Source organism: Pipistrellus hanaki, assembly GCF_964339955.1.
Source record: "Pipistrellus hanaki genome assembly, chromosome: 20".
NCBI lineage: Eukaryota > Metazoa > Chordata > Mammalia > Chiroptera > Vespertilionidae > Pipistrellus > Pipistrellus hanaki.
Genome location: NC_140522.1, coordinates 7,303,481 through 7,323,023, shown reverse-complemented (window position 1 = coordinate 7,323,023; position 19,543 = coordinate 7,303,481). Strand labels below are relative to the sequence as shown.

The 19,543-nt window shown below is 42.7% G+C and overlaps 1 protein-coding gene across 4 annotated transcripts in view; it reads right to left on the bottom strand.

The window, feature by feature from the left end:
- Window positions 1–19,543, bottom strand: part of ESRRG (estrogen related receptor gamma) — a 414,670-nt gene that overhangs the window by 30,564 nt on the left and 364,563 nt on the right. For all 4 annotated transcript variants that reach the window (XM_084868918.1, XM_084868917.1, XM_084868916.1 and 1 more), the window contains 2 exons: window positions 18,864–18,974; window positions 14,858–15,019 (listed from right to left, as the gene is read on the bottom strand). In XM_084868918.1, the coding sequence (XP_084725044.1) occupies window positions 14,858–15,019; window positions 18,864–18,974 (273 nt within the window). The remainder of the gene's footprint in view (window positions 1–14,857; window positions 15,020–18,863; window positions 18,975–19,543) is intronic.

Sequence of the window (19,543 nt, the reverse complement as noted above, 5' to 3'; positions counted from 1 at the left end):
GATTAGAGCGGGCAGGGCCCACCGTTTCTGATGGGAGAAAGCATATGTTTGCTGTCGTGTTGGCACTGGCTGCCACGTTCAAGTCCTTACATCAAAGTTGGTGCCACCGGAGGGACACTGTTAGAAGTTGGAAGGAAGAAAAAAAAAAGCAGTGTCCATGGAAGCTCGTCTGTGAACTTTGCATGAACCGCTAGGAATAATGTAGTGTGATGACAAGCCGGTTATACCTTCCACTAAATTTGCTGTCGGGAATGAACTGAAATAGTGTTTGGTTTGTGTAATTACGTCCATCTATCTTTATATTCCAGCGGCATATCGCAAATTGAAAATACTAAAAATTGACTGTTGGTTCTGATATTTAATGATTGCCAAAGACAAGACGATGATTTATTGGTTACTTACTGATGTGACACATTTGCATCTTATTAGACGGAGATTACTATTCCTTAAAATGCGGACGAGGCCTGATCATGTCTGATGGATTGATTTGATTTGCAAATGTAATCAAACTAATAAGAGGGAAAAAATGAGCAATAATGCCTTGTTTTTCAACTGGCAATCACTCCGCTGCCAACAAGGCTGATATCCCTGACTAAGCAGCCCGCGCACAGTCTTCCTGTCGCCTCGAATAAACAAAGGGAGGCTAAGAGCTTGATGAGAGGATAACAAGCCAAGTGTGGATGCAATGCGGAGGCCGCACCTTGAAACTCGCTGTGCGGGGCGAGGACAAAAGTTAACAACAGGAGATGTGATGCGACCTCCAGGATCTCAGGAGAAGCCAGAGCCAGGTTCAGCTCTGTATCCCATGCCAATGCCAGGTGCATGAAGGACCTCGTGCAGAGAGCAGGCCTCTGCTCATGAGAGTCTCTGTGTCTGAGATAGCCGAACCATTTACAATTCAAATGGATTCAGAACCATCACCTATGTATGGTTTGAAACAACATCAGAAGCCTCTCAGGCAACTGCTGGCCCTGGATTTGGTCTGAGGAATAGCCCGGATGTAGGGAGTGCAGGGAAATGAGAACCATAATCGTGAATGAGAGGCAGAGCAACGTTCTTAAAATTGGGATTCGGAAGTATTTTGAAAGCCGATCCATGATGCCTCCCTCATAATCATAAAGCAATGACAATGACAGAGACTGTCTCTTACGAACAGTTGTGGTGCCAGGTCTATGCCTAGCAGGCTCTCGCTATATATTTTGGTTCGGTGCATGAATGAGTAGGTATTAGCTTGCTACAACAATATATTACATATGATATTTTCACCGGGGAATTGAATACTACCGAGTGTTCAGGAAAATGTCAAACTGAATTTATAGAGCTTATTAACATATTCAGATACTACTTCAAATATTATCATAGTGGGTGTTTGGAAGATAACCCATCACCCACTCTCAGCCCATATAAAATTTATTCAACCATACCAATACGCTATGATCAGATTCAAATTAAATAATAAATAATTCCATTCTAAGTGTATAAAATTGCCTTGGAAGTTTGAGTTCAAGTTTCATGGCAAACATTGAGATGTTAAAACCTAAACCCTCAATGAGTGTCAATGGGTCGGAGAACTGACCGGGTGAATTAAAATCCATAAAATATTCACAAGCTAATTTTAACCAAATGTTCTATACCCCCATCCACAAAAGACATGATTTTCGAAGATCAGTGTTTACACAGCAAGTATTCTCAGAGATGCTTCATAAATATCACATTGCCTGCATTTGCGTTATTTTATCCTTATGTTACCTAGACACTTCACTCTGTGGCAAATAATGCTATTTGCAACCATGTGGATGGACCTTGGGAATATTATGCTAATTGAAATAAGTTGGAAAAATTGAAATAGTTTGGAAAAATCTAAGGACCATATGATTTCACTCCTATGTGGGATATGAAACTGAAACTTGTGGACACAAACAGCAGTGTGATTGTTGCCCAAGAGAAGGGGGTGGGGGTGGTGAAGAGGGCATAATATATGGTGATGTGAGATCTAACACCTGAAACTTACTTAGCTATACTAATAAAAGGGTAATATGCTAATTAGGGCAGATGTCATCTGGACATCCATCCAGAACAAAGCCACAGTGGCTGCGAGGCCTAGGGCTCAGGCCTCACAGCTGCTGAGGCAGGCAGTGGCAGCAGCAGTGGGGTGATGGGGGTGGCACTTTCCCTAAATCAGCCTGGGCAACCTCCCCCACAGAGGGAGGCTAGACTGCAGCTTAGGCTCTCTCACCATGGGCCTCCCCAGTAGGACATCTGAGGGCTTCTGGACTGTGAGAGGAGGCAGGCCACACTGAGGGACCATCCCACCCGCATGCAAGAATTTTCCCACCCCTATGCACCAGGCCTCTTGTATATATGTGTGTGTGTGTGTGTGTGTGTGTGTGTGTGTGTGTTTGTGTGCCTGTGTGTGTGTGCCTGTGTGTGTGTGTGTGTGTGTGTCTAATATACAAAGTGTCCCCTTGGGAGTTCAACTGGAAGACCAGGAGTTCCATCGCTCACTATGATGTGTGCTGACCTCCAGGGGATGGCGCAGAACAAAGGCAGGCCTCAGCAAGCAGCCAGAAGGCCCTGATTGGCCCTGATTGCTAGCCAGGCCTACGGACCCTGTCCGTGAATGAATTTTGGGTACCAGGTCCTTCAGCCTTGGTCAGGGATTTCTTTCCACAGTTTCTCCCAGCATGAAACAGCAAGATGCTGAGCCAGACCTACAGATACCAAACCCTCAGGAAGGGCTCTGAACAGACATACCCAGATAGTACATTAAAGATGAACTAAGATTGGCCTATTGCTTCTAATCTGTGGTATACAATTTTTAAAAAATATATACCATAGTCCAACTGGCATGGCTCAGTGGTTGAACATCAACTATGAACCAGGAGGTCACAGTTCGATTCCCTGTCAGGGCACAGGCCCGGGTTGTGGGCTGGATCCCCAGGTGTGGGGTGTGCAGGAGGCAGCCCATCAATGATTCTCTCTCATCATTGATGTTTCTATCTCTCTGTCCCTCTCCCCTCCTCTCTGAAATCAATAAAATTATAAAAATACATACAAACAAAAACACACAAAAAACAGTGACACAAATCTTCCTCCAAGCATGTTTCTCAATAAGCAAGCAGATTTGAAGCACATTAAAAACTCTTATCAAAAAAAGCCCTTTGCATCAGAATAACAGCCACCGAAAGAAATCGGAAAAGCCTTGAGGAATTAGTCCGTGTTCTTTCATAAGGCTAACGGGCGCACCACGCACAGGCAGAACGACCTTCCGGGGTGAAGTCCATTTTCAGGTGGACAAGACTGTGTTAGGGACACCCCCCGCCCCCACGTGGCCCTGCCATGACACAGAAAATCACAAAAATGAGCGTGGCTGGATCTTTTCCGCCCAAATGTGCTGACCACGTCAGAAGGGGGTAGAGCTTCCACAGCCCCCAGCTGCTGCTTCTCCCCGTCTCCCTCCGCAGCCCAGCCACCATGTGCCCGGCCACAAACATGCTGACTGGCCAGGGGGCCCGGCGCTGGAGGTAATTAATCCTCGCCTAATGTAGGTTAAGCAGGTGTGAGGCCTCCTTCGAGGGCGAGGGGGGAGCTGCTCCTGGGAGACCCCCCTGGAGTCCTGGTATTTAATTGGGCTCAGATGGCTCTACAAATGGGTAGCTGTGCCCCCAACCCTGACGTCCAGTTCCTCGCTTGCTTAGTCTAAACCCAGTAGAAGGAATTGGTCCTCTCTCTTCCTTGATCTTATTTTATTTTTTTAATATTTTTATTGACTTCAGGGAGAGGAAGGGAGAGGGAAAGACAGAAACATCAATGATGAGAGAGAATCATGGGTTGCTGCCCCCTCCTTGATTTTAGAATAGAAACAATTTACAGTTAGGATTTAATGTCATTTCCTTGGCAAGGAAAATACAATTTCCTTATTGGGAGCAAAACGGTGTGATTAGCAGAGACTGGTAGAATTTGGGGGTTAACTAGGTTGAATGGACTAGACGGCTCTCAGAATTACCAAGGGGTGGTATTTATCTATTATGAGTTTCTCTTTCACCAAGTACAATGTGCTGGTATTTTTAATTCATAAAATGATAATGCTGAACTGCACCAAAAGAGATCCAAGTATAAAACGAAAGCTGAATAGTCTCTCTACTTGGAGGTTTGTTTACTTTGGTCATCATTCCTGACTCGTGCTGAGGGGAAAGGTTAAAAAAAAATAAATAAATAAAAGCTCTTGATTGCTTCAGGGAGAAAAATATCAGAGTGGGCTCCACCTTCCCCCCACCTTCCCCCACCAGGGGAAAGACACATTTCTTTTTTATTTTTAAATGTTTTTACTGATTTCATAGAGGAAGGGAGAGGGAGAGAGAGAAACATCAATGATGAGAATCATGGATCATCTCCCTTCTGGAGATCAAGCTCACAACCTGGGCATGTGCCCTGACTGGGAATCAAACCGTGACCTTCTGGTTCATAGATCAACACTCAACCAGTGAACCACACTGGCCAGGTGAGAAAATTTTCTTCTTAAGAGAAATATCAAGGTATTATAAACAAATGGGGGTATTATATCTTCTTAATATACAGCATACGTTTCTAAGTTTGTTCTATGAAAGTGATTTCAGCAGGTTAAATTGAATTTTCTAATGGGATTCCTCTATCTAATATCCATTTGGATGACTGAAAATTGGCCTGAACTGGGGAGGAAGGGGGCTGGCTTGAGGGAAACCACGTGCTTGTGGTCATACCAGGACTGTGTTATCACCTGCGTGGTAAAATCCACTGACGTGCACAGCCTGGCTGGCCTTGGACAAGGGTTTGTTGAAATTAAAGGAAAGAGAATAACAACATGCACAGTTAAAGGCAGGGGAGTGCCTGGACTCTGATGGATCCAGGAAAAATCATACTGAACAGGAAGGAGATAAATGAACAGCAATCCCAACTGTAGGTCTCTCTTTCTGTCTCCTTTCTGCACTCGGACAGCCCCTCGACAGAGGCGAAGAGACAGGCTGCTAGATCTCAATGTGAGAAAACACCTCGCAGCTCTCACCCCTCCCCAGGTGCCCGCACTGAGGTCATTCCACTCTCTCTCCTTGGCTTCCAGCACCATTTCTTTTCACACATCAAAGCCACACATTGGACCTGCAGCACATGGTGACTTACACACTGAACCTTGGTCCAACAAGGAAGCAGGCTGACTTAGTCACACACACAAAAAAAGGGGGGGAGGGGAGGGAGTTGTTCAATGGTTAGTGTTGCTCAGTGGTTAGTGTTGACCTGGGCCAGAGTTGCTCAATGGTTAGTGTTGACCTAGGAAGCAGAAGGTCATGGTTCGATTTCTGGTTCAGGGCACATGCCCAGGTTGCAGGGTCAATCCTCAGGAGGGGACATGGTACAGGAGGCAGCCAATCAATGATTTTCACCATCAATGTTTCTATCTCTCTTCTCCCTTTCTCTCTAAAATCAATAAAAATATATTTTTTAAAAAAACAGAAAAAAGAAAAAAACAAACAAACAACACTGCTAAAGATGGCATTCTCGGGAAAAAGGCATATGGAAGAGTCAATTTACATGTCTTTTCTATACTGTAGTTTGTGATCCTGAATTAATTCAGATGCTCATTGTGGTGAAAAGCTCCATTCTTTCACTCACACATACACACACACACACACACACACACACCCCTACTCCCGCCCTTCCGAGTTCACCATTCTCTTGTGTGTGGGATGACTTGAATGTTTATTTTCCCGAGTAATTAGGTTACTTCCCAGCATTCGGGAGCTAAATTTGATATGTATGATCCTGCGTTACACGGCTATTTTTATCTACAAAGATATAATGGATTGTACCAGAAATTCCGACTTCAGCCGAGTAACACTTACCCCCTCTTTCAGAAAGAAAGCTCAGCAGTTACCGTTTTATTTGTGAAGAAATCACTTCCCTCTGTGTGTTTAAAGAGTGCTTTTAAATTGCTCCGGGTTCCACGGAAAACTGCTTCTGTGATGCCTCGAGTCTCCAGCTGCCACACAATTTATATCTCTTTCCTCTGCTCTTTGCTTTTCAGCCATTTTCCTTGAATGTCAAAGTCAATTTAGTGCGTTTCACTTTGCTGAATAAATCAGAGGCGAAATCCTTGCTAAAAGTGAAAATTTGATTTGCTAAAAGGAGCTTAGGGCAACTATTAATCAATATATCCAGAGTGTCAAAGCCAAGGCCGGGACAGACATGCATTCATTTGGAGATTGGCTGAGGCAGATAAAGGGGGACACGGGGGGCGGAGGGGGGGGGTGCCACAGGCCCGCAGAGGGGTGGTGGGGTTAGAGTTGAAGAGAGGGTCAACGAAGAGCAAAGTGAGGAACAGAACGTGTTCCTGTCACATGGCTCTTCTCCCTCCGATTCTTTTAGAGGTGGGGACAATGTTTTAATTAAGCATGTATGGATTATTCTAATCACACCAACTTTTATTATAATGATCCTCTCAAAGACACAAATGTCTTTCTCTCTTTAACTCATCAAGTAGCTTTGAGAAGAACAGAACAGAATTCCAGAGCAGAAAGGCATGAATCGGGCCAGGTCTATAGGAGGCCAATATTTTGATAATCCTCAGGTAGATTTCAGGCTATGGCAGGCTTCTGAAAGATCACGATACAGAGAAAACTGGATGACTACCCTTATCATTCAAAACAGCTGAGCAATTACCAAGATGTTGCTGGAAATGATAACGTTTTAAGACACAGTCCATAGAAATCTGCAACACTTGGGAATGAAACAAATTTTCCCAAGTATTGGGTAATCTTTCTCTGTATAACTTGCAGCAAAAGGTATGATTTTAAGATTTGCAAAAGGCAGTTCCAACCTTGAAAATGTCAATGGCTCCCCATTGCCTTCAGTATAAAATATGATTTCCTTAGCATAATGGGGCCTTTGCCTAGCTCTCTGACTCAGTACACCCTTCACCCCCTGCTGTTCCTTCCATGTGACACTGTGTGACAACAGAGCCTCATCCCTGGGGTTCAGTTGTCCATTCATCTTCCTGAATCACATACTACAGTGCCAGGGTCTTATAGGCAGAACCTGCAGCCCTGTGAGCACCATTCATGCACAATGCCTACCAGCTCACTGGATGCCTATGCTAGAAAGGGAGGGAGGGAGGGAAAGAGGGAGGAAGGGGAAAAAGGAGGGAAGAAGAAAGGGAAGGAGAAAGGAAGGGAGGCAGGCAAGGAGGAAGGAAGAGAGGACGGAATGAAGGAACTGAGAAAGGAAAGAAGGATGAAAAGGCGGGAGGAAGACAGGCAGAAGGGATAGAGGGAGAGAGGAGACGCAGAGCACTGACTGAAGGTTAAGTGTCAGGACTAACATTTTGATATCTGGCTGGGTGCAAGTCACTCAACGCACTTCTGCTCCAGTTTACCTGAGCCTCTCAATCAAATTCAATGCCCAGTGAGTCTGAACAGAGTCCAGGAAACAGTTCAATCTCAGCAACCTCTCACTGAAGGACGATGAGTAGCCAAACAGGGATTGCCTAGTGCCATTCAAATCTGTGGTTAGGGATCTGTAGGTTCATTTTCCATCCGACACCTTGGTGTTTACTGATTTGAAGATGTGTCCTACACTCTCTCTTTTCATCCATCTTCCTTGCCTTTTCTCTCTTTTGTAAGCGTGAGAGCACTATCATAGACAACATGTAAAGATAGGGCAGTATGTCTCATCCCGGTAGACTTATAATGGAAGGCAGGTCAGCAGTGTGGCACAAATGAGAGAGAACGTGGAGGAAGTGGGTGAGGAGATGGAAGGAAGGCCTGGAAACTCCCTGACTCTCAAGTTGACTCATCTATCCAGGAGAGACAATAAGAAAAAAACCTACCTACAGAATACCTACAGGATTATTGTAGATACCAACTAAAAGTTTGAAAGTGCTTCATAAAACCAATAGGACACATCTGTGCATGCACATGTATTTATGAAGCCATGGATGCATGGTTCATGGTAAAAATCACATCACGTGTATCTGTTATATTTCCTCCAGTACCAAAGGCAGTGTAGACACATGGCAGACACACACTTAAATTGTATCCATGACTGTTATAAAATCATGCTTCCTCTTCAATCAGAGGCATACAAGGCATGGTTATGTGTGGATGGTAGAAGTAATACTGACATAAGAGGTCACAGGGCACAGGTAACTTAGCATGGCCACAGATCGGTGACTTAGGTCACACAATGACAATGAGAGGTAAAGACATAATGTGAGTCAAACTCCTGATTCTCAAGTTGACTCATCTATCCAGTAAGGATACTAAGACTAAAACCCACCTACAGAATCCCTGTGAGCCTCTGTAACAACATTTGGGTAACAACATTTGAGTGCCAGGTCTGTGTATAAGAAACCTGCAAACTTGTTTGTTGTTGAAACATGTCAATACTTTTTTTTGGGGGGGGTCTGGCAAGAGTAGCTGTAGAAAATGAATGAGTCCTTAGGAAATATTTCTGATTACTTTTATCCTCAAAATATTCCCCAGCGTAGAAGTGTATATATCATAGTTATATCACAGCACATATCACAGTTGTAGCTTCAGAAGCTGATAAGCATTCTGTTATTTTCCGTTTGGCCAATGAGGATGGGCTGAATTCTTTAGGACAGAATGATGGCAATATCCACACCAGCTCCTCCTGGTTAAGAAGCTCATCCCCTTTCTACTACAACCAATATTTATTCTGAATATTTTTTGAAATGGCTTTTTGGATCATTTGGTTTTAACAGCAACCAAATGACAACCTTTGTGCAGCATCTTAGAGACCAAAATGAACATTCAATAGTTTATGTTTAGAACATGCTTGATAACTTGCAAGTAATTATACTTATGTACATTTCCCCATTTGATTTTCATACTGTAAGTCATGGCTATGGCCAGTAATAATTTACAAATAATTACTCAACTAGGGCAACTGACGTTTTCTGATTGTACTTGCAAATTCCTCTACCCTTACAAACCGCAGCTCCAGGTTCAAGGTACACAAGGTAGTGAGGTATACTTATAAGTTAAGTAGTATTTTTAAGTGCCAGGGCTTCAGTCTTAAATGTATATTTTCTCCATGTATCTACAAGATTTCACAGTTCTGAAATCATTATATGTACAAAAACATGTAATCCTGATTAAAGAAGCTGTAATCACTTAAATTCATCCACAGCAAAATAAAAATTATAACTTTGTGTAAATTTAGTAGAGATGCAGTGGAAGGTGGGCGCTCAGGGGGAAGGAACAGTGTGTTGTGCATTTTTAAAATCCACTAATCAATAAAAATGTATGAAGTGCCAATGATGCAACCGGAAATAGCCTATTTGGCGCTATTTATATAACTCCCTTAGTCAACGATGCCCTGTTTTCTACGCTTCAAATCATATTTTGTGTTACAAATGGAATTTTTACCTTATGGTAATATTTCCACTATCCTTTCTTGTACTTTTTTACGCATTCTAATCACTTAATGGTGCTACCAGTTTAAGATAAGTCATGGGGGCTGGCCAGCATGGCTCAGTGGTTGAGCATAGACCTATAAACCCGGAAGGCACGGATCGATTCCCAGTCAGGGCACATGCCCGCCGAGGTTGTGGGCTCAGTCCTCAGAGGAGAACGTGCAGGAGGTAGCTGATCAATGAATCTCTCTCATCATTGATGTTTCTCTCTCTCCCTCTCCCTTCCTCTCCAAAATCATTTTTTTAAAAAGGTAAGTAATGGGAAATTTTTAACAACTCTTCTGCAACTTTGGATGGAGGATGACATAATCTTAAAAATTGGCCTCTACATAAAATGCTCCGGAACAATTAATGTATCTTTAAGCAGCGTGGTTAGCAACAAATATTTCAAATTATTGTCCCATAAATATATACCCTTATGTAGAAGTAGTTTACCCATGTTCTTTGGAGATTTGTCATTTCTAGAAATGTCTGAATATTTCTGTTAAGAAAAATTTTAAAAGTCAAATGAACACGCCATGTTTTCCACTAAGGTTCTCACAAAATATGTTTCAGAGTAAATGGAAAATATTGGCTCTTATACTTTAGATTTCTGTTTATAATGTGAATAACTCTATGTAAAGATTGTTTTATCATTTCTTTTCCTGGTGTGTTTTTCTTTTAGAGCTTAATATTTCCTGCTTCCACTCTGTCTGAAGCAAAATTGTAGGTGGTGTTTTTTTCCTTTTTCTGGTTGCTGTCATTGCAATAGACACGACTTAAAAAATGTGACGGCCAAAACTGGTTTGGCTCAGTGGTAGAGCGTCGGTCTGCAGACTGAAAGGTCCCGGGTTTGATTCCAGTCAAGGCATGGCATGTACATTGGTTGCGGGCACATCCCCAGTAGGGGGTGTTCAAGAGGCAGCTGGTCGATGTTTCTCTCTCATCGATGTTTCTAGCTCTCTATCCCTCTCTCCTCCTCTCTGTAAAAAATCAATAAAACATATATATATTTTTAAAATGTGACGAAAGGGCCCCAAACTTGACCAGAGTGTTCCTTCTTTAGCTGGTCATCATTTCATTTGTCATGTTCAACAGCTCCTATGGGCTGTGCTCTTTTAAGGGCCACCTGACTCAGGACCTGCTGCCTCTTGGTACCCGAGGTGCAGAAAATAATAATATTTTAATCACTGGCAGAGAACAGTCACAGATCTGGCTTGCAGGGCCTGATAACCGTCTTATCACACCCCGAGAAACGTAGCTCTGATATCTACAAGCCTCCATTACTCGGCGGCCCGTCCTCAAACAGGCCGACAATGGCAGGAGAATGAAGTGGAGTGTGCCAGCCTGCGTATCTACATAAAGGAGATTAGGGGCGACAGCGTTCGCTTTTACAGCTCAATCATATTGTGTTAGCACGCGCTTATCCGAGCGCGGCCTGGAATTGAAAGAGAAATAAAAAAGAGGCAGGCAGATAGGAAGCAGAAAAGCGAGGCGTGAGCAATTTCTAAGGATATAAAAGGATGCTAATGGCGGGGCCCTGTCATTCTTAAGAAGGGCTATTAGGGCACTGTCATCTGTTCTTGTGCCCTGATGCTTTTCTGGAGAAAGTCAAGCGTTTTCCAAAGCCCTCGTGATCTCTCTCTCTCTCTCTCTCTCTCTATCTCTATCTCTATCTCTATCTCTATCTCTATCTCTCCTTTAGATAAAGTAGGGTCATGTTTCATAACACACATTTCCATTTATATGATTTATTTAAGTAAGACAACTAATTCTATTTACTGATTTTTTTTTTAAAAGGCCCACTCCGTGTGTATTTTTCAGTGGGTGCTGTTACTTAATTCTTCGCTTTTTTTTTTTCATGTAGCAAAAGAGTACATTCTCAGGGATGCAGGAAGACAGCTGGTCTTAACTTGGATGTTAAACTTGATCTTTAAGAAGGTATGTGTGCTGCTCTAGTTGGTGTGGCTCAGTGGGTTGAGCATTGCCCCGTGTACCCAGAGGTCTGTGGTTCAATTCCCTCTAGCACATGCCCAGGTTTCTCAGAGGGAAGGCGGAGGTGTGGGTGGGTGGGGAGAGATTAATCAGGGAACATAGATGCATAGATGCATAACCTATGGACAAAGACAATAGCGTGGTGAAGGCCTGGGGGGGCGGGGTTACAGGGTAGGGTGTCAATGGGGGAAAAAAGGACATCTGTAATACTTTCAACAATAAATATAAATCATATATTTAAAAAAGCGTTTCAGTTAATTCTTATTTTGCTAAACACTTTCTGAAAAACCAAGATACTCCTTGAAAGAACTATCCTATATATTTTTATTAATTTCAGAGAGGAAGGAAGAGGGAGAGATGGAAACATCAATGATGATCCCTCTCTATGGGGGATCCAGCCCACAAACTCGGTCTGTGCCCTGACCTAGAATCAAACCATGACCTCCTGGTTCATAGGCTGATGCTCAACCACTGAGCCACACGTGCTGAGCTCCTGGCAATCATTTACAGCACCCTCGGGGTGTCACAAAAACGGGAGCTGTGAGTCACCACTCCATGGTGACCGGCTCTGGCATTTACTACAGAGAGAGAATAACATCAGTGCTCACCAATGCTAAGCCCCTATTTAAAGACTGAACACATAATCGTATGGTAATTGTTTCCACCACTGCAATTGCTGTTACTCATAGTTATTTAAAGTTACTGTCTTCCCCAGTCCCCGGAGCCCCTCTATGGGGACAGGTTCCTGTGTAAGCTGGCATTTCTACTTTGATACATGATTGGTCCCACAGAAGGTGTTGAGTTTTATGGGACCTTATCATGGAATGTCTGTATCACACCCAACTATTGGCTTAACACCTCCCTGACACCAGAAAGAATTGGAGAGAATTCTCTGAAACATGGTGGTTTACAGCCATGGTGACATAGCCTTTCATGCTAGTAACAGTACCATCGTTATTATTTTGAAACTAGAGGACCCGGCACAAAATCGTGCACCTGGGGGTGGGGGTCCCTCAGCCCAGACTGTGCCCTCTGACAGTCAGTGACCCGTTGGGGGATGTCTGCCTGCTGGGGATCGGGCCTAAGCCAGCAGTCAGACATCCCTCTCGCAGTCTGAGACCTCTTGTTTCTTACCACCTACCTACAGCTGAGGTGGGAGAGGCTCCTCCCACTGCTGCTGCACTCGCCAGCCTTAAGCCTGGCTTCTGGATGAGTGGTTTTCCCCTGTGGGAATGCACTGACCACCAGGGGGCAGCTCCTGTGTTTAGCGTCTGCTCCTTGTGGTCAGTGCACGTCAGAGCAACCAGTCGTTCCGCTGTTTGGTAGATTTGCATATTAGAATTTTATTATATAAGATAGTTCTTTCAAATGCAACCAACCAGGACACCAAAATATCCTGCAGGAAGCAATGCTGAATGTAAGCTTTAAGGCACAGGGTATGTTTGCAAAGTGTGTACTTGTTTTCCCCTCTCTCAGCCCCAGATCTCCCTGTCTGTGAATTAAGGGTGATAATAACCAATTAATGGGATGGAACAATGGTTCTCAGTTGGGGACAGCTCAACTTTGCTCCCCAGAGGACATGTGGCAGTGATAGTTTCAACATGTAAGTATATATGTGTATGTATAAAATGAGAGAATATATAAATATAAATGGAAAATATATGTGTGTGTGTGTGTGTGTGCATATATATATATATATATATATATATATATATATATTGCCATTTAATTTAAGACCAAGACTAGTGTTAAATTATACACACACACTAGAGGCCTGGTGCATGAAATTTGTGCACTGGGGGGGTGTCCATCCCTCAGCCCAGCCTGCACCCTCTCCAATCTGGGACCTCTCAGGGGATGTCTGACTGATTTCCAGTTGGTCAAGCCTCTGGTCATGACGGACCCAGGGTTTTTATATATTAAAATTGATAATCTAAAAAACTATCCATGGATACTTCACCAAATGTTATTCTTATATCTTTTGGCTCTAAAACCCTTCCTAACACTTTCCTTCTGGGTAAGTTTATATTTATAATTCAAGCAAATTCTGACTGTTCCCACTGCTACCATTCCCAAATGTCTTAACATAATATATATATAATTTTTTTTTTGCTTTTCCTATAAATCATATGACAATCCTGATGCAATGCCACCTATCTATATGATCCAATTCTCACACTTTTTGTATGCGCAGGGACCCCTGTGTAGGCATTGTCTGTAGAACACACTCCAGCTCACCTATTTAACTAGTTTTGACTTAATTCGGGGTGCTTTATTAGCAAACAGTGTAAGACAGAGTGGCCGGTATAATACAGAGTGATGTTTAAATTAGTTTACAATTTGCTTGGCCTCATCGAGAACAGCCCCGAACAAAGCCATTCAGAAACGTCAGCTGTGTCGCTAACCACTGTAACAAATTGTCGCCTGAGCACTGCACACCTAATGACTTCAAATTAGCTTCCCTGCGATACTGCCTGACAGTTCGTTACGACTGTTAGCGACATAGCTGGCGTATCATGACCAATAAATTGGTTTCAGTGTGGGCTGGGAAAGGGACTTCCATCAATTTGATTAAAGAAATTACTGTAGCATTCAAAGCATAAAGACAAACTAGTTTAAGGAGACAGAAATAAGTTAACTGTAACCAGGAAAGCCTGGCTCACCACTGAAAAACTTCCTTGTAAGCCATTTGAAGATCAACAGTCAAGCAAACAAAAAAATAATAATTCTAGATGACTAGACTTCTCAGAATCTGTGGCTGGGCATAGGTTTGATATGACAGGATGGGTCAAGAAAGAAAAGGAAGAGGCTATTTTAAAAGACTACTTTGAAGTTACCATAGGAGAAAATTTCCAATGTCAATGTAACATTTCCTTTCATTAATTTCTGTATAAATTCATGGTGAACAACTCATTGTAAACCAAAGCAAAGCTTGTGAATATGAATAGTATATGAATAAACAGTATAAATAGCCGCCATGAACAACAAAATGAATTATTCTTAAAAACAAGGAAACACATTTATATTAGATGACTGGTGACAAAAACACTTCTTCCCATGAAAATAAAAGCATAAGCATTTTCTTAGGAGAAAGCTCAGAATTTTAAAAGGAATAAAGAACTGCGTTGCTGTTGGTTTTTTTTTAAATTTATATTGTCTTTATCTTACACTGCCAATAGTACATCCATATAGGAAAACATAATTAACAAGAGTTCAAGTTGGTGCAGATAGAAAAAGGTTTAGGGTTCTATGGAGATCAGCAAAGCTTTAAATTAAATATAATTTTAAAAAGGTAAATGTTATAAAAAAAAAATTCCAAAGAGAAAATGTAGAATTTGCCCAAATGTACATATACCACCTACAGGATGAACTACAATATTTTTAACTATTTTTTTTTTTTTGTAAATGAGAATGTACCTGGAATATGCTTGGCCCATCCAATGATCACCACCAGCTCTCGGTCGGCCAAGTCGCACAGCGTGGTGAGGGCTTTGATGTCGCTGTCGGGGACGGTGGGGTCAGGCATGGCATAGATCTTCTCCGGTTCGGCCACCAACAAATGGGAAACTATCTTGTTATCTGCGGGATCAGACCAGAGCACTGCGAGATCACTAGTGGCATCATCCTTCTTCGACAAACCTCAGACGCAGGGGTCTTCAAACTACGGCCCGCGGGCCACATGCGGCCTGCAGAGGAGTCTGATCCGGCCCGCCAGGTTTTTTGGGCAGTGAGCGCAGCCGAGGTGTTACAGTAGGAATTAGTAGTTCATATAGTCCGGCCCTCCAGCTCTCTGAGGGACCGTGATCTGGCCCCCACTTTAAAAAGTTTGAGGACCCCTGCCTCAGAGCATGTTGCGTTTTGAACAGAATTCAAATCGCCTACAAGAAACCCAATGTATTCTAACTTAGGGTTCCCTATACACACATTCACCAGCATTGGGAACACACACACAGCGAGACAGAGAGGCTGCAGTCCTAACAGGTGCATTCCCGTCTTCGTCTTCTCCTCGGCTCTAGGTAGCTGCCTCTGCGGGAATGCAGCCTCTCTCCTAGAATGGAAACGTTCGTAGCAAACCGGTAAGAGAAGTTAGATGCTCTCTGGGTTCACGCATTAAGTCTTAAGAGGGCTTTGGGGGAGCAGGTTAAGTAGTAGACAACAGCTTTCAGATAAAAACTCACAGTCAAGCACTGAAATCTGGAATATAATGTGGAAGGCGAAGAACTACTAATGCCCAAAGTCATCATGGTTGGAAAGTCCTTAATGGTCTCAATTTCTTTAAAGAAAAGCAATGGTCACAGCCCTCCTGCTTGGGTGAATTAGCGACTCAATAACTCTATCTCTGTGGGACGCACTAAATAGAGACTTTTTTTTTTCCTTCCCCCTCTCCCTGCATGCTAGCCAATGTCCTCAATACAGACAATATCCGTTTCCAGAAAACTATTCCTATTTAAATGGCACAATGTGTTCTCCGTGAAGTGGCTAATTCTTCAATCCTCTATTTTCATCTGTTGTGTTTAGTTCATTTTCTGGTTCACGGTTATCTGTCTGAAATTTATGATTTATCTTTTTAAAAACCTTCATAAAATAAACACTGGAGACAAATGAAAAGCATCACATCAAATTGTGTTTTATTGCCCGGGGCACGTGTGGGTTTATGGAGGAGCTGTAAAGGCTGCGAATGGAATGGCTTTTTCTGCGTGGCCCCATTTTCCACGTGTGTGCCAAGCTTTAGATTTTTGTACTTTCCGCTAAGTGGGGACATGGAAATGGGTAAGAATAAGTATTTCCATGTTCTGTGTACTATACCCCTCTGGAAAAAAATAGGGCATTAAATGAGATTTTTGTGAGCCAAGCTAAAGTTTCCTCTCTGTTTACTATGCCATTTTCCTTTCACTATAACTTTCCAACCCTAATTGAAATACTTCCTATTCACTTGAATTGAAAATATAACATTCTTTGAATGGCCTTTAACATGAAAACAAGGAGACTCATCCAAACTACAATGTATTTTTATAAAATAAAGTATTTTTTCCTGACGTATCTTAAAATGTTATTATTACGGCTCCCCTAGGAATTGCATGCATTGCCAATCATCAACAGATAACCATTCATTGGCAGTGATATTCAATTAACGTGAAACTGCAGATTTGGGAGAAAATATCCCTAAATGCCATAGTTTCTGGTAAACATTCAAGTTAAATAGAGAGACTTTGTATTATTATTATTATTATTATTATTATTATTATTATTTTACTTTGCAGGATCTGCAGAGAATGGCATTGGTTTCCTGCATGTGTTCGAGAAACAACACCCTATAGTTTTAGTTTCGCTCTGAAAATCAACAAAACATGTGAGCAACCACTGGATTCCCATTCCAGAGAAAAGTGCAGTGATAACGGGCACAGACAGGGATCTGCAGGAAACCCTGAAATTCCAGCTCTTATTTATCACAGGAAACATGCTACCTGTTTCGGCCATGCCCACAGGCACTTGACTTGGGGTCAGAGAAATGGGGTGGCAGCTTGGAAATGCCCATCATTCGGAAGACAGAATAGCCCGCGGCACTACTTCTAGGTAAATCTTATTTAATGTTTCCCTAATTAGAATCAATAGAACCCAATTTCCACTCTGGGGCTTCGGCTCTACCCAATCAGTCAGGTTCCAGAAATCTCCCCAGCTGCTTTCTGCCTACAGCCCGAGGACCGTCTCAGGACACTTATCCGACAGGATCTGAAAATTAAGTTTTATAAACGTTTGTTACCAAAACACACTAATTGGATGGACTCAGGAAAATTAACTCAGAGGCCTTGAGATAATGAGTAATGATTTATTAGGAACCCTTTTTATCTCCGATGAATGCAGCTCACTGAAATTGCTGTAATCTCCTTAAAGGTACTTGACATGTCACTTCCCAATTCCTCTGGTTTACATCTCAAACCATAGACATTCCTTTATCAAGGGTCGGTGTGCATTTTTCTCTCCAGAGAGGAAATTATCAATGGTTTTGGTCAATGTTTGCATAAAATGAATGAGAAATGGGCACTCTGTGTATTACTGAATCCAGGCAAACTAAGCCTCTAATGAAATTAAGCATTAGTGTTTATTGCACTTTATTGTATTATCAGAAAGTTTTTTTTTTCTATATAATAATGCGCAAAATCTGCTTAATGTAGTCCGGGATTGTATTTGCAGAATGCCAAAGAGTTTACGCAGGCTGCCGAGGAGATGATGCCAGATTGGACAATTGAAGGTATAATCAACATAATGTTTTTTGGAAAGGCAAAAGGAAACTATGCCATATGTTCACTTAAGCTTTAATTTTATGTAAAACTGGTTGTTTCCCCTTTGACATAGCTGAAATGTCCTTTCGTTTACAGTTCAGGGTCTGTTTTATTTATTTAACCCATCCCCATATGCTCACTGTACGGTGCGCAGCAGCGACCCCTCCTGGAGAGTCAGGCGCTTTTTTCTCTTCCCTTGAAAGCAGATAACAACAAAACACCCGTGTCTCTTCTGGAACTGCTATCAGTGTGAGTGAGTGCTGGGTGTGTCTCCGGAGACAAAGACAGCTGAATGCCAGCACTGTCTCCACTAAGTCTTCTCAGTGGCTGATCTGAACTCTTTGCATAACCCCCCCCCCCTAAAATGTTAGGGCTGTTGCACAGCAGCTGTGAACTGATTTTTTCAGCAAATGGGATACAGCTATTGCCTCAATCTATATTCCAGCTCTTTCACTTAATGGCAAAGAGAATGGGGCTTGCATTTGAGCGCTGTACCCCCGCCCCTTCCGATGGCAACCTGGCATTAGGAAACCACGGGCTCTTAAAAAACAATTCACGATGCCCAAAAGGACACCTGAGACGGAACCATCAACCTATGCTTGTTATTAGCGGGGCCCATTCTTGTTTTAATCTATTGCTAGCTAGTGTGTTAACCTTCTCTAGCTGCAAATTAATGAGGCTCCTAATGTATTTTCAGGGGGAGGTTGAGCAGTCAAACTCATTTAGTTAGCGAAAACTACAAAAATCACTTTCTTGTGAAATCTGAAACGAACAGCTCCAATGAACTAATGATCACAGTGTGATCCGTTTGATGTACCTCTGAAAATAAAAGGAGCTGGTAAATGTAAAACCCGCACTATATAAGCAATGCCTTAATGTGCTTCTGCTCCCACAAAATGACTAGGTGAATAAAGGGAGGGACGAGAGAAGCCAGAGGAAAGGAAAAGATTGTTAGTCGAGTTGCTGTTGCCCTCTCAAAGGCAATCCCTGGGATGAGAGCCATGGCCCCCCACCAAAGATAAGCCTCCTTGAAGTCCGTCTGGATGGGCATGCCAAAGTGATATGTAGAGACAATGGGTAGTGGGGCGCGTGGGAAAGGGGATTCCGAGGGCTGGGCAACCAGACATGTCTGTGGTACTTACATGGCTTTTTGGCTGGTTGAACCAGCTGGGGGTTCAGGTAGGGGCTGTTCTCCGCATCTATTCTGCGCTTGTACTTCTGCCGGCCTCCACGTACTCTGTCAAGACGCACTCCTGTGGGCAAAGACAGTCACATGTTTACTATGGCGGTAGATGTCTTCAAAAACGAATTCACTGCATAGAGGGCATTTCCCATGGGTGCTGGACAATGGACAATTGTTTCAGAATGGTCAAGGGCATGAGAGGGATGAAAAAAAAAAGTGGTGGCTACGCCAAGATTACCAGGGATTGGAAACCAAATCTAGGAGAGGATAATGAACTGGATAGACATCATTTTATGCAAGACCGTCAAAGTGACATGTGCACCTCAAAGAAAAGGCATGTTTCATGTGAATTAATACAAAGAAAGTGTTTCTCAAATTAAAGACAGGGGCCATTTGTATCCTCTATGTCAGTTTCCCCTGAAAGCTCTATATGTAGGATCAGGTAGACCAGTCGGCCAGCTACCCAACCCTGTGGTTACCTGTATGTAAAGACCCAGAGAATTGAATTGCATTGAAAGTACCTACATGCCAAGGAGATGAAATGCAAGGACTGTTCCATATTATCCTGTCCCATATTAACATGTTTCGGAAGGAGAATGTTATTTACATTTTGGGACCTATATTTTCCTTCAAATGAGA